The sequence below is a fragment of the Podarcis bocagei genome (genome assembly GCF_964188305.1).
Source record: "Podarcis bocagei genome assembly, chromosome: 7".
In the NCBI taxonomy this organism is placed as follows: Eukaryota; Metazoa; Chordata; class Lepidosauria; order Squamata; family Lacertidae; genus Podarcis; species Podarcis bocagei.
The window spans coordinates 91,192,745-91,220,015 of NC_138132.1; the positions used below are offsets into that span (position 1 = coordinate 91,192,745).

A 27,271-nucleotide genomic window follows, 5' to 3' on the forward strand; every position below is an offset into this window, starting at 1 on the left:
CCGCCCTATCAGCGCGCAGGATGAGGCGCCCGGCGAGCCGCGCTCCGCGGAGAGAAAGCGCTGCTGGCTCAGTGGTGGTGCGGACGGAGCATCACATGGGAGCTGCGGCGGGTGCGGAGCCGGGCAGGATCGGCGCTCCGGGCGATGGGTGAGCGGGCCAGCGGGGCGGGCGCTTCGGGGCGCGCTGAGGACTAGCAACTTGCTCGGAGGCGCTTCCTTTTGGCCGGCCGAGAAGCGAGGGGTGGGGGACAGAGGGGAGGGTCGGTTTGGACCCCCTGCGCTGATCCAAAGTCTTGTTTGCGTTTAGGAACCTCTGCTGGAGGGGAGACTTCTGATCGGGGTGGAGGTGGGGAAACTTGGGGTGTTTGTCGCGGGGGGGACACGCGTTTTCCCTCCTCGGAGATCAATTATAACAGTTAGTTGTTTCCGGAGAGTTGTTTCTAGCGAGTGTAGATTGCAATAAAACGAAGCCGCTTCCTTTCTTTGACCCGCTTGGGAGAATTCTCCCGAATCCCGTTTATCCGCGAAGATCCGACTTTTACCCCGTCGCCTTCCCGGGGGGGGGGGGGGAGCGAGGAAGGAGCTGGTCTTCTTCGGGATGCCTTGTTTTCAGCTGTGTCCGCTTTGGGGCGGGCTGGGGGGGGGGGTCCAAGCGATGCGCGACTGTTGTTGTTTTCCTGCTCGGGGAACCATCGGACCGGGCTCTAGGCAAATCCTCTTTCCCGTTTTGCGCGGCTCAGCAGATAATAATTGGCGGCGATTAAGTTGCAAAAGTCACTGAGTTTGCATTTCTGAGCAGGTGGAGGAAAGAACAGAGGGCGGGTTGCGGGAGGCGGGGGGACGCGGTCTGCCAAGCCAGCCAGTTTTCTTGTTGGAAATCGTCTTAGTTTGCTGTTAAAACAAAACAAGCTCCCCCCCCCGCTCCCCCCGCTTGGTATTCGGAACATGGGGCATGCCAACTCCGTCCACGTGACTGGATCCTTAAAAAAAGAAACCCAGCATAAACTTTGTCTGAAGTTTTCTTGCGTGTTTTCCCAGTACTTATAAGGAGATTTCCACCTACCGCCCCCCCCCCCCGCGCGGATTGTTTAAAGTCCTTCCTGGACTTTCTGGTAATTTTGATTTCAGTTCTCTTCTCTCTTTCTCCCCCCCCCCTCCAATTTAGTCAATTTCAGCACTGCCTTCTCATATTTGGTCATTCCTTTTCCTGTTGTGGTTTTTAATCTCTTGCTGTTCTCAGCTAATTTATTGTGTCAGCTGTGAGCAAAAGCCCCCCCGCCCCCCCCCGCATTCCCAGAAGAGGCCTCCCCGTCCCACCACACTCCCGCCCTGCCAATCTCACGGCCCCTGAAGAGTTAAAAGAATATGTGCTATATTGAATGAAGTGTGTGCACGCAGCCCTGGGTGTATTGTACTCGGTGTCATTTCCTGAAAGTGGCTTGATCTACATTCTTTGAAGATGCTAACGGCTTTCGGCTGCTGCTTCCGCATCAGCCCAGAAATGTTTTTCTAGGTTGTTGACCTTTCTCATTTTCCCAAGAACATTTTTTTTCACTGAATGAATAGCGCATCTGCTTGTGGAAGGACTGAGCCGGCAGTCTCCTTTCTTTCATCGGCTGCTTGGCATACCTAGGAGTGGAAGAAATGGTTGACCCTGTGAGAAAGAGGGATACAAATCGCTGCAAAATAAAACCGCATCCTGGCATCATTGGCAAAGCAGGAGCTGACCAGGAGCCAGGGAATTTGAAATGCCAGCGGCGCCTCAGCTCTTCCAGTTCAGAAGGGTGTTGCAGTCGTGGAGTGGGGGGTCCTTTAAGAAATCACCCTTGTTCACATGTACACACACTCCACTTCCTTTAGGCCAGATGCTGTTGAACTTTTCACTCCCATCACTCCCAGCTGGCTTGTCCAATGGTCAGAGGCAACTGGAAGTGTGGGGTCTGGCAAAACATCTGGAAGGCCAGTGGTTCCCCATCCCCATTTTCAAGTGTCGCATTCATCCATTCCAAATCCTGCACTGAGAAGAACTGAATTCTGCAGCCTGTATAAAATCCCACAAGCGGAGTGCATTGGCGGATCTTCTCTCTTACTTTTGCATAATTTTATTCTAGCGTTTTTTGCTTTTTGTTTCTCATTGGCATAATCTGTTCTTCCTGGGCGAGACAAATGCTCTGAAGCCCCACCTTCTACCACTGAAAATATTCCTCTGAGAGGTCGGAAGCAGTTGTCCGCATGCTTTCAAGGATATTGCTGCACCTCGAGAGCTGGGGTGGGCACTTTTATTTATTTTTTTAAAGGGAGTGTGCTGCTGGTTTCTGGACCCACTTCCACTTTCTTTGTTTTTTCTGTGCTCCTGTGGAATCACATCTCTCTCCTGGCGCTGGGCATATTATGGGCCACACAGGTGTGGACGCTGGGGCCAACCTACATGTTATGCAGGAGATCCACAACTGGCTCTCCTGATGTTCCCTGATCTTACACATGCTATATAAGGAGCAGCCCACACATAGAATGAGGTCATTTGTTGGTGATGCTGAGAGATCAATGTGCTTCGCGGGACATTCCCTCCGGAGATGGAGTGGCCTGCTGGTCTTCTGCCTTCTCAGGCCGCATGTCACAATGCCGTTGAGATGAAATGCAGGCTTCACTTCCTTACGAGCGAAACAGTGATTAATGCTGCTTTCTTAAAAGCTATAGGTGGGAAGCCAGATAAGATTGTGAAAGGGGCGTTGTTCGTGGTAGAGATGTGGAAGTCCCAGCTTCAGTCCCCAAAAGCATCTCCAGGTAGGGCTGGGGGAAAAGACCCTTGCTGTGCCTGACACCCTGGAGAGCAGCTGCTGGCCAGTGTGGACAATACTGAGCTAGATGGACCAGTTGTCCAATTCAGTCCAAGACAGCTACATGTGTTTCTAGGGTGGGACAGGGGTCTGTATTCTGGAGCACGGTTGAGGAACCCATGGCCTTCCACACATTTCTGGGCTCCCAACGCTCATCAGCCCCAGTTAGCCTGGTCACTGGTGAACTGGAGTTGAACAAAATATCTCAAGGGTTGTCACATGGAAGATGGAGCAAGCTTGTTTTCTCCTGCTCTGGTGGGTAGGACTCGAATCAATGGCTTCAAATTACAAGAAAGGAGATTCCGACTAAACATCAGGAAGAATCTTCTGACAGTGGAACGGTCTCCCTCGGAAGATGGTAGGCTCTCCACCATTGGAGGTTTTAAGCAGAGGTTGGATGGCCATCGCTCATGGATTTCTGCATTGCCAGGGGTTGGACTAGAGAGTCCCTTCCAACTCTACAATTCTGTGATTCTGTGGAGGGCTACAGATTCCCCACCCCTGCTCTACAGAAGGCTTAGGCAGAGACCACCCCTCCTTCCTGCCCCTCCAACTCTTGAGAACAACAAACACAATGAGCTCATAGCCTTTAAGCTGTGTCTGATTTCTATGATTCACCCTGAAGTTTTGAAACTGATCTGTGGTTCTTCTCTTTAACTGTATTTTTTTTTTTTTTAACTTACTGGCACTGACAATCTTATTTCCCCATTTCATTCCCTGATGTTTTGTCATTGTGTTTGAGGTTTTTATTGCTGGGTTGTTGTTTTTAAGTTGCTTTCTCTGGAAAGAGGCTTCAAATAGCAGCTCTGAAATGGCTGTTCTGAGATCTCTCCTTGGGCAACTGCCCTTATAAGATCTGCCATGGCTGGATCAGGCCAAAGGTCCATTGAACCCATCATTCTTTTTCTTACTCAGCCAACCTGATGCCTCTGGGAGGCCCATCAGCAGGGCCTCAATGTTGTTGGTCCCTGGCATCTGGCAGCCAAAGGTAGAGTAGCCCTGAAGATGGAGGTTCCATTAGTCTTTGTCATTATGAGCCATTGAATTAGTCACCATGGGTTGTATCCAACTAAGTTCTACTCAGAGTATGCCTATTGAAAAGAACAAACCCAAGTTAGATATGTCTGTCAACTTCAGTGGGTCTACTCTGAGTAGGACTAGCATTGGTTACAACCCTAAGTGTATTCCACTTTTTATACAAGTCTTGTGACTTGTGGCAGAGAGTTCCATAAATTAACCTGCCATTGTTCGACGAAGTAATTAATTCCCCTTCAGTCTTTCTGGAAGGGAGGACACCATCCTGACTCCCCCCATGGCATTATTTTACTTCCTTATTCTGTTTCCTCATCTCTGAAATGGGTTTGAGGCTACTACCCCACTTGGGGCCTGCGCTGGGATGGGGCGGCACATCACTCCAAAAGCCTTAAATCTGCCCCAGATGGAAGGACAAATAATTGGGTTGAGGTCAGCACATTCCTCTCGCTCTCTTTGTCTCTCTCTCTGCTGAGGTTACAGACTGTGAAGCTGGTGTGCTCCCCCCTCTCCCACCCATGCGTCAATTCCACAACTGTGGATGGAAAACAATTGTTTTTATTTAAGCCGCACAGAGTCCCGCAAGCAGCTGTTTTGTATGGTGGGGGCCAGGAGGGAATTAAAAAAACAGGTGTTTTTAGGACTGTCAGAGGAAACTGAAATGCAGAGCTGTGGCTTCAGATTGAAAACCATTTTAGGTGGGGGGAGTTGGGCAGAAAGACCAGTTCCCTCTACTTCTCTTCCAGTTCACATGAGGGCTGGCTTTGCTATTCCCACTTGCACGGACGTTGCTCTCTTGGGTTTGCAAGAGCTTGGAGTGGCCTGTCTCATGAACAGGTGGCAATGGTGGTGGCAGAAGCAGCCAAGTCACCTCTCCCCCCCCCAAACCCTCAAATGGTGGAAGGGGGTTCAGGTGACTTTTCTAGATAAATCATTTTGGAGGTAGCGGGTGGAAGAAGAGCAGCTGTTTTGGCTTTCGTTCCCAATACTTAACCAAGCATCGTTCGATAGTAACCCCCCCAACCCCCCCTCCAAACCAGACTACTTTTTCTGAAGTGAATGAGGGGCATTTGTCTGGAGGGGGGTGCAGAGGACTCTGCTTCCAATTTAACTTGTTTGGGTTTCATGGGTATTTTACTCCCCCTGTCCCTTCCCCAAACCCACCCACATTTTTCATAAAAGATGTTCACCTTGGCACTGAGTTGGGGGGGTTACCAGTGCCACCTCCCCATGCCTCCTTTAATTCCTTGTGAAAGCTTAAAGGGGGGGGGGACTAAGCTGGTTTCTCCCTCCCCACCCTTTCCTTTTTTCTTTTTTTTGTTTCCCAAAGTTGTCATCATGTCCAGTAATCCTCTCAGAAGCTGGACTTGTTTTGGCTGCCGTGGGCTATGATCTCATTTCCAGAGAACATTCAACTGGAAGGCTTCCCCCTCCTTTTTATAATTCTCTTCTTCTTTCTCTCTCCCCCCCCCCCCCCACTGCCTCATTGTGCAGTATGTGAGTGTTTAGGGTGAGCTCACTGACTCCTGCAGGGGGTCTGAGAGGGAGGGAAACATACAAACTCTTTTAGCAAACATGAGCTGGAAATGGATGAGGGGGCAGAGGACTGGAAAGGGCTCAAAACTCTGTTTTCCTTCTGTTTTACTCCAGAGAGAGAGTGAGCAGCCAGCCTCTTCCTCTGCTCCTGGGTTTGGAGTCTTTGTTTGCCCAAAGTACCTTTTGTTGATTTTTTAGACAGCTATTGTAGTGCCATGTGCTAGGAACCCAGTCACTGAAGCGGATTAAAGTTTTCCAAAACGGAGAAGGTTTTTACCTAGATGACCACAGGTCAACAGAGGCAAAGGAGAAATGGCCTACAGCAAGTATGGAGACAGCATACATAAAAATAAAACATGGAATAGGAATGAATAAAAAAAGGTGACATTTTCCAAATAATGTAGAAAAATAAAACAGCAAAACACGTCACAAAAGCCGAAATCTCACAATTTGGTGTTGGGTGAGAGCTTTGCGTATTTGAATTTGGCACATTTGGAATGATTAAAGCCTTCTGCGCCCCATTGCTAGTCTCCCCCTTGCCCCCCTCCCATTGACATGGGGTGGTGAATAGTGTGCAGTTGGCTTGCAGGGAAGGGTGAAATGTTTGGGAAAGGGGCAAAAGTGGCCAGAAAATATGGGGGGGGGGGAGTGAGGTGGATAAAACATTTGCCACCCTCAGCTTCTTCCCACCCCACCCTGTCTGCTTTGCCTCTTTTTAGAAATGGGGCCTTTTCTCCACCTGGGAGGATTGTAAATTTGTGGGCGCAGGGCTTTGCTTATGTGCCCACTGTGTGCAACGCCGTCCCATCAGATGTCAAGCAGGTAAAGAATTCTATGACTTTGAGAAGATATGTGAAGGCAGGGAAGTTTCTAATGGTTATCTTACTGTGTTTTTATTATTTTATTGGGAGCCGCCCAGAGTGGCTGGGGCAACTCAGATGGGTGGCATATACCGTATTTTTCGCACTATAGGACGCACTTTTTCCCCTCCAAAAATGAAGGGGAAATGTGTGTGCGTCCTATGGTGCGAATGCAGGCTTTTGCTGAAGCCTGGAGAGCGAGAGGGGTCCGTGCGCACCGACCCCTCTCGCTCTCCAGGCTTCAGGAAGCTATCCCAAGTCTTGCAAGCCCGGCGGGATGTCCCGCGGGCTCGCAAGGCTTGCGGGCAGCAGCCTGCACCCAAAAGCTGGGGACAGCGGGGAGGCGCAGAGCCGCCACCCCGCTATTCCCCGACCTGATCTGGAGGCTGGCGGGGGGAGAAGCAAGCCTGCTTCTCCCCCCCACCATCCCCACAACCTCCAGATCAGGTCGTGGAAAAGCGGGATGGCGGCGCTCCGCTATCCCGCTTTTCCCCGACCTGATCGGGAGGCTGGGGGAGGGAGAAGCAAGCCTGCTTCTCCCCCCCACCAGCCCCACAACCTCCAGATCAGGTCGGGGGAAAGCGGGATGGCGGCGCTCCGCTATCCCGCTTTCCCCCGACCTGATCGGGAGGCTGGGGGAGGGAGAAGCAAGCCTGCTTCTCCCCCCCACCAGCCCCACAACCTCCAGATCAGGTCGGGGGAAAGCGGGATGGCGGCGCTCCGCTATCCCGCTTTTCCCCGACCTGATCGGGAGGCTGGGGGAGGGAGAAGCAAGCCTGCTTCTCCCCCCCACCAGCCCCACAACCTCCAGATCAGGTCGGGGGAAAGCGGGATGGCGGCGCTCCGCTATCCCGCTTTTCCCCGACCTGATCGGGAGGCTGGGGGAGGGAGAAGCAAGCCTGCTTCTCCCCCCCACCAGCCCCACAACCTCCAGATCAGGTCGGGGGAAAGCGGGATGGCGGCGCTCCGCTATCCCGCTTTTCCCCGACCTGATCGGGAGGCTGGGGGAGGGAGAAGCAAGCCTGCTTCTCCCCCCCACCAGCCCCACAACCTCCAGATCAGGTCGTGGAAAAGCGGGATGGCGGCGCTCCGCTATCCCGCTTTTCCCCGACCTGATCGGGAGGCTGGGGGAGGGAGAAGCAAGCCTGCTTCTCCCCCCCCCACCATCCCCACAACCTCCCGGCTTCAGGAGAGCCCCACCGCCAGCCCCACAAGCTCGGGGGACAGCGGGAGAGGCGCAGCGCGCCATCCCGCTGTCTCCCGACATGGTTTGGAGGTTGGCGGAAGGCTTCCTCCTCCCCCAGCCCCGCAAGTTCCCAGAGCGATGCCAAAGCATGGCTCTGGGTCCCGTTCTGGGGGAGGGGGAAGCTCGGGCTTCCCCGCCCCAGCCCCGCGCCTGGGGGGGGGATAAATTTTTTTTGCCTTTATTTCCCCCCCCCCCAATCTAGGTGCGTCCTATGGACCGGTGCGTCCAATAGTCCGAAAAATACGGTAAGTATCATCATCATCATCATCATCATCTCTGTGAATTACCGTTCCTGATGACTGTATGCAAGTAGTATAAATAAGATCATTTCTTGGTTTATCTTTCGCACTTTGCCAGCTTCTTCCCTGCTCTCCTTCCTACGTCACAACCTTCCACAAAAAGCCCTGATGCAGCTCTTCCAAATGATGACGTGTGCTGTCATCAGCTGGAAGTAGCTTGTTCCTGGGAAGCCACAATAACCTCCATTCTCCCGGGATGCTCTCTGAAAGAAACACCAATTTGGTTTTCTTGGACAGGATTCAAGTAACGTTAAGGCCGGCCAAGGATGCAGAAGACTTCCCAAAATATTGTCAAGTGCTGCTTTGTTTTGGCTAGTGAGAGAGGATGATGGACATGTTTTGAGTGTCCAGAGTCCCTCAGAAATATTACCGTAGTAAAACTTCCAATAAGTCTGTCAGAATTGCCACTGTATTGCAGATGGAAAGCTCAGGATCATGGAGTGTGGGTCACCTCAGGCCACAGAGAGAGTGTGGATCTGGTGAGATCTGAACCAGATTCTGTCCTCTGTGAATTTTATGTACCAAATGTTCTCCAGCTACTCCCTGTATGTTTAATATTCACTGAGTATTCAGTAGTTATTTTGACATGTGACAATATTTTGATTTCACTGTTTCTTGCTTGGCATTTGGCAGTATTTCATAGCAGACAAGAAACGGTGGTTTTGAGTGTTGGCAGGAGGTAATATTTGACTGATAACGTTCAGTGGGATTTAGCAGTTGACAGTTGACACTTGCCAGAAACCAGACAAGATACTGAAAGGTCTGAAAACACTTGAATTTTGAGGTAAAATTTATCTTTGTTTCTGAATTTCATGTTGAATGGTGAAATTGAAGACTTGGGTGAATTCTTGAGAGCATTCTGTTGACTTTGTGGTGAGAATCCTTTGGTGAATGGATGAGGGAAGGACCGTAACTCAGTGCTTAGAGCATCATCTCCCAGGCGGGGCAGGGAGTGTCCACTGTCTGAAACCTGGAGAGTCACTGTAGACAATGTGGAGCTCGAGGGATTGTTGGTCTTACACTGTATAAGGTGCCTTCCTAAAAATGCTTCCTTAACTAATATTTCTGAATCGTCACTTTTCATTATGTAGTTTTTGATAGTTCTTTCATTATGTAAATTTGTACAAGTTTTTTCTCCTGTAAATCACTTTGGTGTAAATTGAGTCATAAAAGGTTCAAATACTCATTTTACCCTTGCTCCATTTTAAGCATTTTGGCAGGAGAGGCACAGATTAACATAAAATGGTTAGAGCATGCAGCCAAAAAGGTGATATTCCCTGGCTTGGATGAAAGCTTCAAGAGTGAGGCTTTTTCACTTTCCCAAGTACCAGGAGAGTTGTTTTGCTGCCTGCAGCCCATCTTGGCTTCACACTCCCTCAGCTGCACTGTCAGGTGGAAATGATGGGTGTATTCAATAAACCCCTGACTGCGCAAGAGGCTCCCTGCGTCTCCACATGCAAAAAGGAGGTGATTTTTGCATTGAGAGTGGACTTTGGAGGGCTTGCTTGTGGCAGTTGGTTGACGAGCGTCTAGGAGGGAAGGATGTGGCTGGTGGGGGCAAGGCTCACACCATTCAGGAAACCACCTTGAAAGCGAAAGTGGAAACTCTGTAGTCTTGCCCGTCTGCCGTATTCGCACTTGCTCTTGTGTGCAATTGCACCTCCAAGCAGGAAACCATTGAGCTGCATGCGTCAAAGGAGACATCTCTTCTAAGAAAACCGCTCCAGTGGAGTCTCAGCTGGGGCCCCACCTTAGAGCCAAGCATCGCTGTCTCCTGCCCAGAATTTCTTGTCGGAGGCAGACCATGGAGGAGACATAGATTCTGGGTGCTGTTGAGGCAGAGCAGCAGGAGATGGAGACAGCTAATCCATGGGCCACGTGGGGCCTGCGGGCAGAGGTTGAGATTTAGACCACATTTGTACCACACATTTTAAGCAGTACAATACCACTTTAAATAGTCATGGTTTTCCCCAAGGGATTATGAGAGCTGCAGTTTGTTAAGGGCAATGAGGGTTTCCCCTCACAGAGCAATAGTTCTCAAAGTGGCTTCATCCTTCTTTCCTGGAGACTCCAGGAATTGTACCTCTGAACTGTGCCCCTACCCCAGAGGAGCAGGTGGCGGTGGGCAGTAGGCCGGCAGCCTCTCCTCTGCCTCAAATGTCTTCAGGGGGTGTTTCCTCCTTGGTCTTCCTGAGGTGGGTTTGGCTATTGCTGGGATTTAGGGTAGGGGTCCCTGTCACTCAAGGTCTCTTGATTTGAGGGGAATGGGACTTGGATCTTGGTTCTTAATGGCTTCTCAACTCTTCTCCCTTGACACAGCACCCAGCCTTAAAGGCAAGCGGAAAAAGAAGACCATTCCCATGGCTGAGAGCGAATCCCAGAATGCTCTGGTGCTGTCCCTGGCAGAAGAGACTGCAGTGGGAAGCCCTGGCGATGAGGAGCATCAAAACACGCCAGAAAAGCTGGAAGAAGTGGTGAGTGAAAATTGTAATAATAATTGCATCACAAAAGCCAAGAATCCTAACACATCTGTGATGATATTCTTTCAAAACCTTTAGATCCTGGCCTTTGCAAATCACAGCTATACCAACCTTTTGCCAACCTGTAGCCCTCTAGAGCAGCCTTTCTCAACCTGTGGGTCCCCAGATGTTGTTGAACTACAACTCCCATCACCCCTAGCTAGCAAGGCCAGAGCTCAGGGATGATGGGAGTTGTAGTCCAACAATATCTGGGGACCCACAGGTTGAGAACCACTGCTCTAGAGCCGCAGGGGCTGATGGGAGTGGTAGTCCAAAACACCTGGAAGGCAACTTGCTGGCATTGGCATAACTCTAGATTTGGATGTGTTTGTTTAATCAATGGGTGCCATGAATGGCCACAATACACTAAACATACAGCAGCCTGCAATCTAAATTTTCAACAGCAGACATGACAGAGACATGACAAGTTCTGGTGTAGCTAGTGAATAACATATTTATCCCATTCTTCCTCTAAGAATCTCTGGGCAGAGTCTTATTTTATCCTTGCTTGAATCCTGGGAGAAAGATTAGTGATTGGCCCAGCATCACCCAATGAGCTTAGTGGTTCGTTGGGGCTTTGAACTTGCCTCTTCCTGGTCTAGACTGAACACTCTTAGGCAGCACTCATGCAAGGACGAGCCTCAGCAAACCTTATGCTCACACACCTCCGGCTTGGCTGTAAGTGGGAGGTAGAAAGCCTCTGCTTCCATTCTAGATTAATCATTGTTTAGTGTTCCAGCCAAACCATAAACTCTAACCTATGGTTTGTTGAAACAAGCTGGTTTCATAACCTACCATTTGAAGTTGGCTTGTTTCAACAAATCATAGGTTGGATTAACCACAGTTTGTGCAGTGTTGGATATTACAACAAACTGCAGGAAGGCATAGAAGACTTGTTTAGGCTTATCTTCATAATACTAGATGCAGCTTAACTCTGTCACACTTGCTCTAAGTTTCAGGTGTTTAGGCTTCATTTTGTTTTGGGACAAGGATCAAAATAGTAAGCAAAGGCTCTGTGGGCTTTGAAAGCATTGAGTGAGGAGGCACAATATAGAGGCTGGATTTTGACATATTGTGGAACCATGGTTTGGGCTACCCATACTTTGATCTCCCAGAAGTACAAGCATACAGTAGGATAGACCTGCTTGTCTGTTTCTTTTTTCCCATGTGTTCTGCACTCACATCTTGAACTGGAGCAGTGGCCCAGAATGTGGTTTGTCAGTGGTCTGTAAATTCAGACATAGCAGCGAACCCCAGTTAGCTGAATCTGGTTTGAAAATCAGGTTCAAACTATGCTTTCAGGTGCAAGTTTGTCAGGCCTAAACAAGCAACTGTTTGTGGGCAGGCTCAGGTTCAAACATCAGAGCAAACCATTCTATCACCCCGAGGCTTATTCTGTAAATGGAATAAAAGGTAAAGGTAAAGGACCCCTGGATGGTTAAGTCCAGTCAAAGGTGACTATGGGGTTGTGGCGCTCATCTCGCTTTCAGGCCAAGGGAGCCAATGTTTGTCTAACAGACAGCTTTCCAGATCATATGGCCAGCATGACTAAATCGCTTCTGGTGCAACAGAACACCGTGACAGAAACCAGAGCGCACGGAAACACGGTTTACCTTTCTGCCACAGCAGTACCTATTTATCTACTTGCACTGGCATGCTTTCAGACTGCTAGATTGGCAGGAGCTGGGACAGAGCAATGGGAGCTCACTCTGTTGTGGGAATTTAAACTGTTGACCTTCCGATCGGCAAGCCCAAGAGGCTCAGTGGTTTAGACCACAGCGCCAGCCGCGTCCCTAGGCTTTAAATGGAATGGGGTGTACCTGTAGTACTTGCAATTTAGTGGCAATAAAGGTGGAATTGGAGCAAAGAAAAAAGAAAAGGACTTTCCAAAATTCCCAACTTGCATATGCCAGCTTAAATCTGAGATATTTCTTAGTATCTTGTCTGTATTTTGTTTCAGCTTTGAATAAGATAGAGAACAAAATCTTTCCTTCTTGGGGATCTTCAGGGTTGTCCCCTCGCATAGACGCAGTAAAACAAGTGGATTGCTTATCACTTAAAAATGGAAGTTTTGTTACAAGGGGTGCAAAATGAAAGGTTCTGTAGAATCATATAAAAATGTCGGGTATTAGGACCCAGGAGCTCTAATGAAAAATCTGCACCTCAAGACAATCCTTCCAAGCATGATTGGAATTTGGATTCTTGGAGTGCCTGGTGCCGACTTGCCAATGATGCCTTTTCTATTTCTGCCCCTACAATTCTCATGTCACGTCTTTGACAGAAACTCAGAAAGGCTGCTGGGGTGTGTGTGTGTGTGTGTGTGTGTGTGTGTATAGGTATAAAAATGATGGCAGCACCACTAGTGCCATCTACCTGGAGTCAGGCTGTGACCCATGCAGAACACAGACCTGAATTGGCAAAAAGTTACTATTGCCCCAGAAATGCTGGCTTCCTTCAAATCAAAATGGGAAAATGGGGAGCCAGCCTCAGTTAGTTATTCCACCCCCCCCCCCAGCAAACTGGCAGCTTCATTTTGGGAGTGCTTCTCTGATTGCTTGTCCTGGGTCTGGCTACTGAACTCTCTCTTGATTTTTTGGACCTGTTTATGGAGTGACTTGGAAGTTGAATTGAGTTGAGAGAGAGCTGGTTTAGAGGATCATATCTTGGCTTAAAAACCTGCCATCATACTATAGGTTGCTGACTCACTGAGTTGGTTTGGGTTACCATTACTTTGGTTTCACAAGCCAAGAAATGAACGCACATTTTGCCCTTCATGCAAGTTGCGTTTAAAGCAGGAAATATTTTATTGACCATAGTTAACTGTTTCATAGAAACAAGGAAACGATGGGTTGCCAGCTTTGGAACAAGCCAGAATCTTAAACCAAGGGCGGGTAGCCCTTAGTTTCCTAGTTTGGATGAAATAGGAAACTGTAGTTCATTAGCGACTTCCTGGTTAAAATTATGGCTCATGCAAAGGGTGGGAGGCAGCAACTGCATGCTAATATCTTGGCTTGTCAACCCAAAATATAATAGTTCAAAGCAACTTGGAGTCTGCAACCCCTAGTAAGTTTGGGGGTTCATCCACCTCTCTCTCTTCACCACCCCCACTCTCCACCGTGGCACATAGACTCTTCAGTGTTGGCAGTTGAGTAGCTCACTTTTGCCTAGGTTTGTGGGCAGGGTTTAAACAAGAAATGAATGGAGGAGAACGTCAAATTTTTGAAACCAGAGGGTTTAGCATCAAAAGAGAGAAACTGAAAATGCAAGTGTCGTGTATGTTGGGGAGAAGAAACCTGTGTGAACTTCTGAAATGAGCTCTCTGTTGCTAAGAAGTAGTTGGGTGGTGGTGGGCCATCCTTTTCTTCCCTTTCAATCTCTGAAAATAATTTTTGCAGAATTTGGACCACTTTGGAATGGGGCAGATGAGGGCTGACCTTTTATAGCTCAGCACTCCTAGAAAGGCATTGCAGAATGTGGGTCCATCTGTCTCATCACACTTGCATATTGCCTTCCATTCATGCATGTGACTCTCTTGCTTTATCCTCACAACATGAGCTGGAGTGCAATTGATTAGCATGGTGCATAATGCCAGGTAAAGTAAGGCTGGAGACGGACAATAATTTTACAAGAGTGTAAAGTAAGCATAGTTCAGGGATATTTGCCACACACAAACACAAACACGTTTCTTTTGTCCTGCCACAATCGCCGGTCCAACAGGTTTTGGAAACTATATGAATGCCAGCAACACCAGTTTGACTGGATATGATGGTGGAATGAATGCGCACACTGTAGGGAGAAGCATGCTTGTATCATGTTACCTGCAATATTGGGGGGGGGGAGTGGCCCGTGCAAAGATACAGTGTTCTATCTTCAGCTTGAATGCCAGCAACCCTTCCTAAATTTCACAATCTCTGCAGACTTGTTGACTCTAAATTTCCTTCAGGCAGGACCTAGGTAGCCCTGCAGCCACCGCTTGGGGGAGAGAGCATTTTGCAAACACCGTCAGCTTGGCTCTCTGTCCAGTTCAAAATTAGATTCTTTTGAAAAAAGAAGCAGCCCCATAAATAGCCCCACAGCTAAAATAACATGTCTATCATGAGCGGGGAAAAGAATAGAAAGGAGCAGACGTGTTGAGTGCCGAGCAGCTGCCTTGACCAAAAATAGCAACAAGTTTTATAACTCTGGAAAATTTAGAACAAAAAACCAAGAAAACAAAACGCAAGAAACGTTTTTTGAGCTGAGGGCGGGAGGGTGTGTGAGAGTGAGAATTTGTGCCGTTCTGTTTTCCTGGAAACAGTCCCTTGTGTTCTCACACATCCCAGCACTCTGACCAAGTTGGCAGCCTGCCCAATCCCAGGCATATAATACACTCAACATCTCTCTCTCTCTTTCTCTAAGCTGAACAAGCTGGCGACTCTTCGGAGCTAATAAATTGCCTCCGACCACAAAAACAGCTCTTGATGGGATTGAACAGCCGCGCTTTGTGTGCGGAAAGTGGGGCGGGGGAAATGAGACTGATCCAATCTGTGTAAGCATTCTGGCATTTCCATGGCACACGCCGTAGCTCTGCCTTGCAAGCAGAAGGTTTGTTTAAAGAAAAATTCTGTGGCTATTTCTCACCCCCCCCTTTGTTTAAAAACCCTGGAGGTGTCCTAGAAACCCGACAATTAAAACAATATCGAAATAACATCAGCACTATGGCCGAGCTTGACAGTACACCTGACCTCTTTAGTAAGCTGCCCTCAAGAAGACCTGGAAAGCCGTTTTCATTTCACTCTGCATTTAATTGGCTTTTTATGCAAGCTAGTAAGGGAGCACAGCTGGGTCCTTTTTATATACAGGTGTTTATTTAGTCGGGGTGGTTTTAAGTGCATTCTAAATCTTCCTATGTTTTATTGTTTCCCCTCTTTTTGTAAGCTACCTTGAGAGGGTTTATGCCCTGAAGGATAGGGCAGGTGTCAAGTACAGTGGTACCTCGCAAGACGAATGCCTCGCAAGACAAAAAACTCGCAAGACGAAAGGGTTTTTTGTTTTTTGAGCTGCTTCGCAAGACGATTTTCCCTATGGGCTTGCTTCTCAAGATGGAAATGTCTTGTAAGTTTGTTTCCTTTTTCTTAACACCGTTAATACAGTTGCGACTTGACTTCGAGGAGCAACTCATAGAACGCGGTGTGGTAGCCTTTTTTGAGGTTTTTAAAGACTTTGGTGATTTTTGAAGCTTTTCCAAAACTTTCCCGACACTGTGCTTCGCAAGACGAAAAAAATCGCAAGATGACAAAACTCGCAGAACGAATTAATTTTGTCTTGCGAGGCACCACTGTAAAGACGTTTCAGCTGAGAATTGGGATTTAGCAGGCTTCCTCTTTCTCTCTCCCCCCCCCCCAAGCCACCTTGCAGCTTTAGTTATTTGTGGCACCATGTTTTGGGCCACGGAGGTGCTTCCCACAATCTGCACAGCCACTAATTTTTGTTCTTTTTGCCCAGCTTTGAAGTCTGTGATCTTGGATCACCAGAAGCTGCCTTCTCCTGAAGGGGACGGCTGTTCCATTTAGCTCAGTACAGACCTGACTGGCAGTAGCTCTCTGGATTTTGTGCAAGGCAAGGGTCTTTCCCCAGCAGCCCTACCTGGAGAGGCTAGGGGCCTTTTGCGTGTAAAGCAAGATAGTCTGCATGCGCTGGAGGTGGCGCGAGAAGGGAGCGCTGTCTGTGGACTTTCTTCAGCTTCTGCTGCAGCCCTTTCTGCTCTCTCTGGGGAAAACAGACTCCTTGTTATTCCCTTCCCCTGCTAAGTGAGTCCGGGGTTGCAGGTCATGAGTTCCAGAGCTCTGGCTTATTCAGCTGTTCAAAACCAAAACAGAGTCCCATCTGTTTTCTGTTTCTTCAAGAGCAAATGATTTTGGCCCCATAAGAAGACACTCCCCGCCCCCTGCCTGCATTTTTAAATTAGAAACTGGTTTAAAGTATACACAGCAAAATCACAATAAGCTGGGAATGGAAATCCAGGCAACCTTGTGGCTGCATTTTGAGCCCTCATCTGGGGGCCAAGGGTTGTGCTGTCCAACAGTTAGAGCAGTCTTTACCAATCTGGGGCCTTCCAGATGTTTTAGACTACAGCTCCCATCTGCCTGTGCTGGCTGGGGCTGATGGGAGTTGCCCTCCAAAATGCTTAGAGGGCATCAGGTTGGCAAAGGCTGACTTAGAGAAAGGTTACCAGACGTCCCCGTATTCCTGGGACAGTCTCCGGATTTACAAATCAGTCCCCTGACAAAATCTATCTATTTAGTAGGAAGTTGAAAAGTGTCCCCGAATTCATTGAAAAAAATCTGGTAACCTTAACTTAGAGGCAGGCCGGGCCAAGACGGAGTCACCCAGCAGATGAAATTCCGTACAACTAAAGAGCAGCATATAGTATTATTTTTGCATGATGATCTTTGAGGATTTCTAAGAGCTGAACACTTCTCTCTCCAGGTCGGCCCCTGAAACCCTGCAGAGATGCTGCCAGTCAGTGCTGTGCAGAAACCTGTATTTCCCCTGTGAAAACAAACTTCCATTTTCCTCTTTCCTTCTCAGGGCTCTGTAGAATTCTGTTGGGCACGGGGTCTTGCTCTTTCTCTGTCATAGACCACATTCACACCATGCAGCTATAGCACTCAAACGTGTTCTCCTCATCCAGATACCATTCCCAGGCTGCCTTAACAATCTGTCGCTCTTCCCAGGGAACTCTGGGAATTGTCGCTCTGTGAGGGGAATCAGGGTCTCCTAACAATTCTCAGCAACCTTAACAAACTTAACAAAACACCCAGAATTCTGTGGGTGAAGCTATAACTGTTTATCAGGGGTGGCCGCCCTGTTTTGCTGCTTGAGGCGAAATGGGAAGGGGCTGACACCCCCCCACCCCACAGCCTCACTTTCTGGGCTTACATGGCGGTGGTGGGTGGGGTGCCTGTGGGGACACCTCCCCAAAGGATTCTGCCGCCTGAGGAGGGCTGCTTCCCTCTGCGTTGTGGGCAGGACGGTCCTGATCATAGTGCTTTCAATGTATGGTGTGAATGTGGCCTCCTCAGGCCAAAGGTTGGTGTAGGTGTGTGTTATCTTTCCAGTGAACATTTCTCTAGATATCTGCAGCCTCCCCAGCTGCTCACACTTCCTGACCTGAACAAGCCACGTGGGAGGGGCTCCCTCCTGATGCTTCCCCGCATGGGCACCCGGGAAGGCTGCAGAGCACAGACCACTTATGAGGTGATTTGTGGAACGAAGAAAGGACCCTCCTGCTGCCTCAGAAGTAAACTAAATATGCCAAAAGCCTTGCACCCAAGTCATAAAAAGGCCATCAATATTGTCCCCCCATTGGTAATTTCCAAGATCAATTCCTTTTCTCATCAACGGATGGCAAATTGTTTTTTGGAGGGGGAGCGGAACGTGAAATATTTCTTCGGCACAGCATGTGACCACCTTGAGGTCCTTGGAGAAAAGATGGAGCATAAATGTAATCAAGGATAAAAATACAACAAAAAGAATCACCATCTTGGCCATCTGCTGGGATTTATTTTCACTTCGGCTCTCTGGGTCTTGGCTGGTCTTGTGCTCCTCCTCCTCCTCCTTGATTTCTCCATTGCTTAGATTTGTGTGTCGTCCTCACACCTCAGGGGTCTCCTGAAAGCAAGGCAGATGGGGCTTTGGAAGCGGGTGAGAAGAGCCCAGCAGAGGACTCTGGAGATGAGCAGGTGCCCAGCAGCGAGAAGGAAGAGGAGCAGGCCTTCCTTGTCAGCCTATACAAGTTCATGAAGGACCGCCACACGCCCATCGAGAGGGTGCCTCACCTCGGCTTCAAGCAGAGTACGTCCCTTGCCCTCCATTTTGGTTTCCCTCAGGTCCCCATTTTCCAGTGTCAAATTCAGTTCTCCACATTTCTGCAGATATTTCCATAAATTTATCTTACCTTTAAAAAAGTATGTATTATTTATTCCAATTCTTCTGGTGCCCTAGGAAGGTCCAAGGAGCCCTCAGCCACTGGAATTTGGACCTAGTCCCTCCGAAGCTGGAGGAGTGGCAAATGGTAGCATCATGTAGTGGTTCTAAAAAATAAATTAAAAAACCAGGCATGGGGGAGGTTTAAGCCTTTCCACTCCAGCCTTGATCTTGATCACCCCACTTCCCCATGTGTCAATGATCATTAAAAAATCCCCAAAACCTCCTCATATTGGTTCCTGTGCTAATTGCTCTGTGTGTGGTGTTTTTTCGTTTTTTAACCTGAGGTCATGGCTCTGGAGGGAAAGCTTAACCCCCACTCCCCTGCCCCTTGCCTCATTTTTTTAAAAGGCCATGTGATAAGTGACCAGGCCCTTTCAAGCACAACTTTGCAGCCATGAGGACCAGAGGCTTGCCTAAATGAAACCTTTGGTCTTCAGGAAGGAGGTTTTCTGCACTTCCAAGGAACTGCAGTCTGTTGTTATCTCTTGCTAAGCTGATTCCTGGATGTGTTCCTTCTTCTTCTTCTTCTAGTTAACCTGTTTAAGATCTACAAAGTTGTGGAAAAGCTGGGAGCCTACGAACTGGTAAGAAGAAATTATAAATCTGTCTATCATTTTTCTATCTATCGTTTTAATTGTATCAATGTTTTGCTGTATTTTAATGATTGGTTTTTAAAATGATTTTAGCAGTTGTTTTTATCTGTAAGCTGCCTTGAGTCTGACAAGGAAAAAGCCATGGTATAAATAAATTTATAATTATTATTGATGCAAGTCCTAGTCCAAAACCTCAGGAGGGTAGCAGATTAGCTAAGGCTGCCTTGGGTGCTTTATTTGTGTTCCACTAAATGTACCCATAGCAGCCAGCAACAGAACATAAAGCCTAAACAACACTATTTTCTTTTCTTTTTTTTAATAAGAAATTTATTAAGGTTTTCAAGATATTACAAAATAATAAGGAAAATAAAAATAAAAATACAAAATAAAAATAATTAAAAACAACTCAGTCTTTCCATTACTTATTTTTCATTAGCTTGTTTCCCGGACCTCCTCACGCCTCCCTTTTTTGTATTCCAATTCAGTTTGTTGGCTCAGCAAATCCTTCCCCTCTCTATTTATCCTAATCTTTAATCTTAAAATATGGTAACATTAAATCTTTACCTATTAGTAATCCATTTTTCATATTCCCTTATAGTATTGCAGCTAAAAACCACTTAGTTTCTATCCAACATCATTCTAACATTCATTAATTTTACAATATTTCTGTAAATAGTCTTTAAATTTCTTCCAATCTTCTTCCACCGACTCTTCTCCCTGGTCTCAGATTCTGCCAGTCATTTCCGCCAGTTCCATATAGTCCATCAACTTCATCTGCCATTCTTCCAGAGTGGGTAAATCTTGTGTCTTCCAATACTTTGAGTGAGTATTCTTGCTGCTGTTGTGGCATACATAAAAAAAGTTCTATCCTTCTTTGGCACCAATTGGCCGACTATGCCCAGGAGAAAGGCCTCTGGTTTCTTCAGGAAGGTATATTTAAATACTTTTTTCAATTCATTATAGATCATCTCCCAGAAAGCCTTAATCCTTGGGCACGTCCACCAAAGGTGAAAGAATGTTCCTTCAGTTTCTTTACATTTCCAACATTTGTTATCGGGCAAATGATAGATTTTTGCAAGCTTGACTGGGGTCATGTACCACCTGTATACCATTTTCATAATATTCTCTCTTAAGGCATTACATGCCGTAAACTTCATGCCTGTGGTCCATAACTGTTCCCAGTCAGCCATCATTATATTATGTCCAACATCTTGTGCCCATTTAATCATAACCGATTTCACCGTTTCATCCTGAGTATTCCTTTTCAACAGCAGGTTGTACATCCTTGACAAAATCTTAGTTTTGGGTTCTAACAGTTCTGTTTCTAATTTTGATTTTTCCACCTGGAAACCAATTTTCTTGTCCGAATTATATGCCTCCATTATCTGATAATAATGAAGCCAATCTCGCACTTTATTTTTTAGTTTCTCAAAACTCTGCAATTTCAGTCTATTTCCCTCTTGTTCCAGAATTTTCCAATATTTCGGCCATTTGGCCTCCATATTGAGCTTTTTCTGTGCCTTCACTTCCATTGGTGACAACCATCTTGGGTTTCCCCCCCCTAACAAATCCTTATATCTTATCCAAACATTAAACAATGCTTTCCTGACAATATGGTTCTTAAATGCTTTATGTGCTTTGACCTTATCATACCACAGATATGCATGCCATCCAAATACATTGTTAAAAGCTTCTAAATCCAAAATGTCTGTGTTTTCAAGAAGCAGCCATTCTTTCAACCAGCAGAAAGTTGCTGATTCATAGTAAAGTTTAAAGTCTGGCAGGGCAAATCCACCTCTTTCCTTTGCATCTGTTAGAATTTTAAATTTTATTCTAGGCTTCTTGCCCTGCCAGACAAATCTAGAAATATCTCTCTGCCACTTTAAACAACGCTATTTTCATATTGGTTTACAGTGGTACCTCGGTTTAAGAACAGTCCTGTTTATGAACTATTCGGTATATGATTTCTGCAAAACCGGAAGTAGTGTTTCGGTTTGCGAACTTTACCTCAGTCTACAAATGGAATCCGAACGGTGGAAGGGCACCGGCAGCGGGAGGCCTCATTAGGGAAAGTGCGCCTCGGTTTAAGAATGGATTTTGTTTAAGAACGGACTTCCGAAACAGATTAAGTTTGCAATCTGAGGTACCACTGTATTATCGCCAGACAATATACCATACAAATATAACAGCCACCAGTTTCTATAAGCAGTAAGAAAGGACATACTACAGCTAACACTGTTGCCATGAAAGTATTATTCCAGTTTTTGGTGAGATGGGGACATAACTGGCCACTGACAGCCTGTTTGACACCTGACAGATACCTTGTAAGTTTGTCCCAAATCTCCAGTGATCTAAAATGGCCCATTGATTGATTGATGGATTTGCCTGATTGATTTAATTCATTTATACGCTACCTTTCCACAGCAAAGGGTGCTCAAAGCAGCTCATGACAGGCATCTCTTGTTATCAAAATACATTGGCAAGGTGACGGTGGAGAAAAAGTAGTTTACGAGAACATAACAGTGAGTCAATGATGTTATTGATGCTCACAGCTGTGTGAAGAACAAGGTGGGGGGGGGAAGAGAGAGGGAGAGAGAGGCCAGCTAGCTCTGGTGGGCAAAAGCGGACTCTTAAGCCCAGCATAGGAGTTGGGTGTGAGGCAGTGGCGATCAGAGGAGTGCCATTTTCAGCAAACACAAATAAAAACATTGCGAATCAAACCCTCACCTCAAGCAAGGTAACCGCTGCAGCACACATTTAACGCACTATCATACCACTTTAAATAGTCATGGAATCCCCCCAGAGAATCATGGGAAACGTCGCTTGCTAAGGGGGCTAAAATTCCCAGAGTTCCCTGGGAAGAGGGATTGATTGTTCAACCGTTCTGGGAACGGCATCTCTGTGAGGGGAATTGTGGTCTCCCAACAGCACCCTTAGCAAACTGCACTTCCCGGGAAGCCATGACTGTTTAAAGTGGTATGGTACTGCTTTAAGTGCATAGTGCAGGTAGGGCGCCAGTGAAATGCCGCTCCAGTTGTTGCTGCTGTAATTTAGGGCAACCTCATTATTGCAAACTACATTTTGAATCCTGAAGCTGGGAGAGGCTAAGAAGAAGCTGCCTGCCGGATCAGACCAAATGCTCATTGAGTCCAGCATCCTGTAGCCTGTAGGTCACAGTGGCTGAGCCCACAAGCAGGAGCACTCTCAAAATTGTGTTCCCCAGCAGCTGACATTCTCCTTCCCCCATCCTGACAAGGGATGGTTTATCTTTTCTTATGAATTGTGAATGTTTGTGTGTTCGTAATACCGACTTGGCATCTCTTGGCATCTCTGGGTTTCACTCAATTGCTTCCCATTGTAGGTCACTGGGAGGCGTCTTTGGAAGAACGTGTATGACATGTTGGGGGGCAGCCCAGGGAGCACCAGCGCTGCTACTTGCACGCGGAGGCATTACGAGAGGTATTGGACTGCTGCTGCTGCTTCTCTTTTCACTAGCCTTTGCCATCCTGGCACCCTCCAGATGTTGCTGGACTGCGCTGGCTGGGTCTTGCAGTCCAATAATGTCTGGAGGGGCCAGGAGCTGCGTGACCTACCTGCTCCTGCAAGAAAGAGACCTGCCTGGGAGGCACAAACAAGGCCAGGGGCAGAGAATGGGGTTCTCCACAGATGTGGAGGGACTCCAACTCCTGCTGGCCTCATCCAGCATGGCTGGGTGTTGTAGTCCAGCCATAAGATCTGGAGGACCCCACTTCAGCTCCCTGGGCAAGACAGTGGATCTAAATGTTGCACCCAGAAAGTCTCTCTTGGATTTTGCACTTGAACTGAACTGCAAATAAATAAGCAAAGCCTTCAGTAAAATACATTTATAAGTAAGAGATCAATCAGCCACAACTTTAGTTTCGTGCTCTTTTAATTTTTTGGACTATTTTGCTTCTGGTGTGTTTCAGTAATAGGGAAGGAAAAGGTCACTTTCTGTTCCTTTCTAAGTATCTATGCCAGTTCCTTCTAAGAATCAAAAACCTGGTTTAATAAACAGAACTATTTTGCACTTCCTTCGGTATCTCCAAAAGGTACCTCATGGTGATGTGCTGGCTTTTATTTAAATGTAACTCACCAAGGGCATAGCATGGGGGGGCTTCTGGGGCAACTGCCCTGGGCACATGGGGGGGGTGCTCACGCCGCCCTCCCTGGGCCAGCCCTGCACCGGTGTCGCTCCCACGACTCGTGTCACTTTGGTGGCAGGGGCTGGCCAGGCGCAGGGAGCTCCTTCACCCTCCGCTCACAGCCCCCTGGCGAGGGTGCATACTTCCTCCCTGGACAGGTTGTGAGCATGCTCCGCTGCTGTAACTAACTGATAAATTTAAAGCCGTTTATGGCTCTGCAGTAAAGTATACGTAGTCAAAGCTCGTAACTTGGGCTTATCAATGCTTTAGCAGGTTTTGCTCCATATATATATAATTTTGGCAAGGAGTAGCTTAATGGAGAAAGGCAGGTAATTATTCTAAAACTGAGCTTTCACTGGCAACTTTGGGCTGGAGATACTGCTTGTGTATTTCAAACACACTTTCACAACCATGAGGACTAAACACTTTTTAAAAAGATTTAAAAGGACAGCTGAGATTCTTAGGAGTCAAAAATCTGCTGCGTTTGGCAGAATCTGTGGGAAATTCTGCATGTGTGGATTGGCTGTGGGGCTGAGGAACTTCAATGGCCTCTCACCGCCCCGCCATGTCATGATGTTCTTTTCCTTGGCTTGCACCTGCTTCTCAGGCTGGTCCTCCCGTACGTCCGGCACCTGAAAGGCGAAGACGACAAACCCCTGCCCCCTGCCAAGCCCCGGAAGCAGTACAAGGTGTCCAGAGAGCCAAAGGGGGCCAAAGGGAGTGGGCCTGTGGAGAAGAAGAGGGCCAAGAAGGAGAAGCTGAGGGACCAGGTAAAGCTCTCCCAGAGCTGGTGGGGTTTGGGTGCCAAAACATTGGGGCAGTGTAATTTGGGGGGACCTTATGCCTCCCGCCCCCTGGTCTTTTTTCTGGGCTAATAAATACAGTCATACATTGGGTTACAGACACTTCAGGTTGCGCGTTTTTGGGTTGCACACTGCGCCAAACCTGGAAGTACCAGAACAGGCTACTTCCGGGTTTCGGCGCTAGCGCATGTGCAGAAGCACTAAATTGCGCTTTGTACATGCGCAGAAGTGCTGAATCATGACCCGCGCATGCGCAGACACAGCGCTGCAGATTGCGAACGTGCCTTCCGCACAGATCACATTCGCAACCCGAGGGTCCACTGTACCACCAATACCTTTGCCTTGGAAGATTTTTGGAGCTTGACTGCCCTCTAGCGGTCAGTCAATAACAACCACCTTCATCTTATTTGCTTTGCCTCTTAATTCTCCTCAGGTGTCAAAGGCCAGGGTAAATTGGTGTGTGTACCTGCCCAGCGCCTGACACCTCGTAGGACTTCAGGGGTGGTTTGGAGGAAATGGCCTTGTGGGTCAGAGGTGCTGTCACTGGTCTAGGAGGCTGAGCAGGAAGATTTGCAGATGGGGGAGTGGAGGAGCAGGGCTGGCAGCAATGGCCTTTGGCATGGAAACTGGTAAATCTTAGAAGCGTGTAGCACAGTTGGCTGGAACCTTGTGGGCTTCACGATGTTGCTGAACTACAGCTTCCATAAACCCCTGCAAGGAGTCTTGGTGGCCAGGAATGATGGGAGTTTTGGTTCAGCACCATCCAGAGGGCTGAAGTTTCCCCATATCTGGTTTAGCTGGGTTGCTGTGTATTCTGCAGTGTTTGGCACTGGATCAGAACTCGGGTTCCTGATAATGGTTTTTTAAATGTAAGCTTCAAGCCTTTTTTCCCCTGAAGTGAGCAGGCAGTTCCTGCTGAAATTCCATCTGCCAAAAGTCAGGGTTTTGAGGCACCACGTAGAAAACAGTGTGCAAAAGCATTTTTATTTTCATCCTTTAATTCAGGCTGCAATAGGAGTTTGGGCTGATTTAGTTCATTTTCTTGTTTCAAGTGCAGAGAATGCACAGACCTGAGTTTCTGAGCTGTAGAGAGAGTAGTAGTAAGGAACATTCTCTGCACCCTCTGCTGTATCTTGTGGGGTGAAAACAACAGCAGGGTGGGGCTTGGCATTCTGGCTGGGGCTGAGGCAAGTTGCAGTCCAAGGCAGCCGGAGGGAACCCAGTTCACTGGCTTAACTTTCCATGCACCACAGTCCATGTTATTAGGGGCATGAAGTGCAGTTCTGAACTGGCAAGCGCAGAAGGAACAGACAAGGATTCCTTGGAAGCGAAACAGCTGCAGCGACGAATTAATAGTACAGGTTTGATATTACCTGTGGCTGCCCCTTATGTGCTCCATTTGCCAACCAGTGAATGGAAACATTTCCTGTACCCCAAGTTGCCTCCCCCCTTCCTGACAGGTCCCAATCTCCACCTGTACCGTAAATGTCTCTTTTGATTGCAGATCTTGCCAGAGAAGCCGACCCCTGATGCTGCCTCTGCCGCCAAGCCTGCCAGCGACCCTGAGCAGAGCCAACTGCAAGAGCAGCCCGAGGGGTGCCCCTCTCTTCCAAACGGCCGCGAGGCCTCTGAGAGCCAGGCGCCTGATGCCTGCCATGGCAACTGCCGTGCCCACGGCTGCTCCGAGGGCTACAAGCGTCTCTTCTCCAGCTTCTACTTCAAAGGGAACCACGGCATCATGTCTCCCTTGGCCAAGAAGAAGCTCCTGGCTCAGGTGAGCAAGGATGAGTCCCTGTATGGTCACCAGAAGCACCTCAGCCACTGCCCAGAGTACAAGAAGGCCAGGATCCGAGAGATCCCTGGCTCGGACACAGAGGCTGGTCCCAAGAATCCGCTGGCCACCAGCCTCCCCCTGAAAGAGGCGCAAACTCCAGCGCGGGAGGTGCACGGGTCCATGGGCTCAGCTGGTTCCTCTCAGCCCTCGAAAGCCAGTGAAGGGGGGTTGAAAGCGTCCCCGAGCCTCACGGAGGGCCACCTGCCTCAGAAAGCAGACGACGCTTGCTGCGGGGGCCACCCATCGCCTGGTCTACCTCTCGTCAGGGGCTACTTCCACACATCCCGAGGTGAGGTCATGAAACCCATAAGTTGCCATCCTCTTCGAGGACCAGTGGAGTATTATGGTGGCTTTAAGAATTTCCCGGAGGTGGCAGCAGCTTCTGCCTATCAGCAGCCTGGCAGCGATGTGCTGTTGAGTCGCCTGCCTCAGAAAAAGCAGGAAGGCTCCGAGGACCAGCCAGAAGATCTCCGCCGGAAGCCGAGTCAGCCTCTGCCCTCCTGGAGAGGGGATGGTCAGCAGCAAACCTCCCCCTTCCGGGTGAGCAGCCCCGGGGGCAAGAGAGGCTCCTCCCCCTTTCCCCACGCCAAGCCCTCGTGGGTGCCCCCGATGGCCACCCTGGCCAAGGTCAGCCCACAAGTCCTCAAGAACGGAGGCCATTCCGTTTCTCAGGCGCAGGCCGGCAGTTTGGCTCAGAAGAAACGAGCCATGGAAGAGGAGCTGTTCCTGCAGGGCAAGAGGCTGAAGGCCGTCACCCCTTTTGTCAAGGAGGCGCAGTCCAGCAATGGGCTGGAGCGTGGCACTTCCCCCAGCGGCCAGCAGGCGGTGGCAAAGCCCAAGGCTGCTGTGCAGAGTTCAGGTTTTCCAGTTGCTCCCGTGCCTCAGGTTCAGGATATGTACAAAGGGACGATGTTGAGGCTCCCTGTGAACTTTAGCGCCCCGGGGGAGCACTTGAAAGGGCAGTCGGCCTCACTGATTCCTTCCCTGTCCATCAGTCCGTTCATTATCCCGGCCTTCCCCACCCCCTTATTAACTGCTTCCGTTCAGGCCTCTGACCTGTGTCAGCCGCTGGCCCACTACCCCACCTCCTACGACAGTGTGCTCCGCCACCGTCTCTACCCGGTTTCAACGTGGCACAGCCAGCCAGCCTACGCCTCCCCCCACGTCTCAGCCTTCCACCGGAACACCAAGCTGTAGCCCCCAGCCGGGAGCCCCCGGGGGGCGGCAAGGTTTTTGGACCAGGCACACCACAAGTTGGAATCTGCAGCTGCGCTGCGGTGCCAGCATTTGGGACTGCCGAGCTTTGAAGGCTCTTCCCTGGGAAAGCAGCAGGGATGCAACTGTCAGGACCGTGTAATTTCCATTTTTAAACAGAAACCAAACACTTCCACTCACCCGCAAAACTCTTGAACTTTGAAATGTATTTGTATCTGGTATGATATGCAAATGATGTGCGCAAAAGAACAACAACAACCATTAGGGAACAAAGCTCCTATAAAGAGAGATTTATATCTGTGGTAATGCTGGGCGCAATTCCATTCCAATTCTTTCCTATATTATAAACACAAGTGCCTAGTC

General features: G+C 48.5%; 1 protein-coding gene across 1 annotated transcript; it reads left to right on the forward strand.

The window, feature by feature from the left end:
- On the forward strand, positions 1-27,271 carry ARID5A (AT-rich interaction domain 5A). Its single transcript, XM_081200951.1, has 7 exons — positions 1-148; positions 10,130-10,284; positions 17,976-18,165; positions 18,832-18,884; positions 22,255-22,352; positions 23,664-23,826; positions 25,364-27,271. Exons 1-7 carry the CDS (start codon positions 145-147, stop codon positions 26,888-26,890), a joined length of 2,190 nt encoding a protein of 729 aa, XP_081057077.1. The 5' UTR covers positions 1-144; the 3' UTR covers positions 26,891-27,271.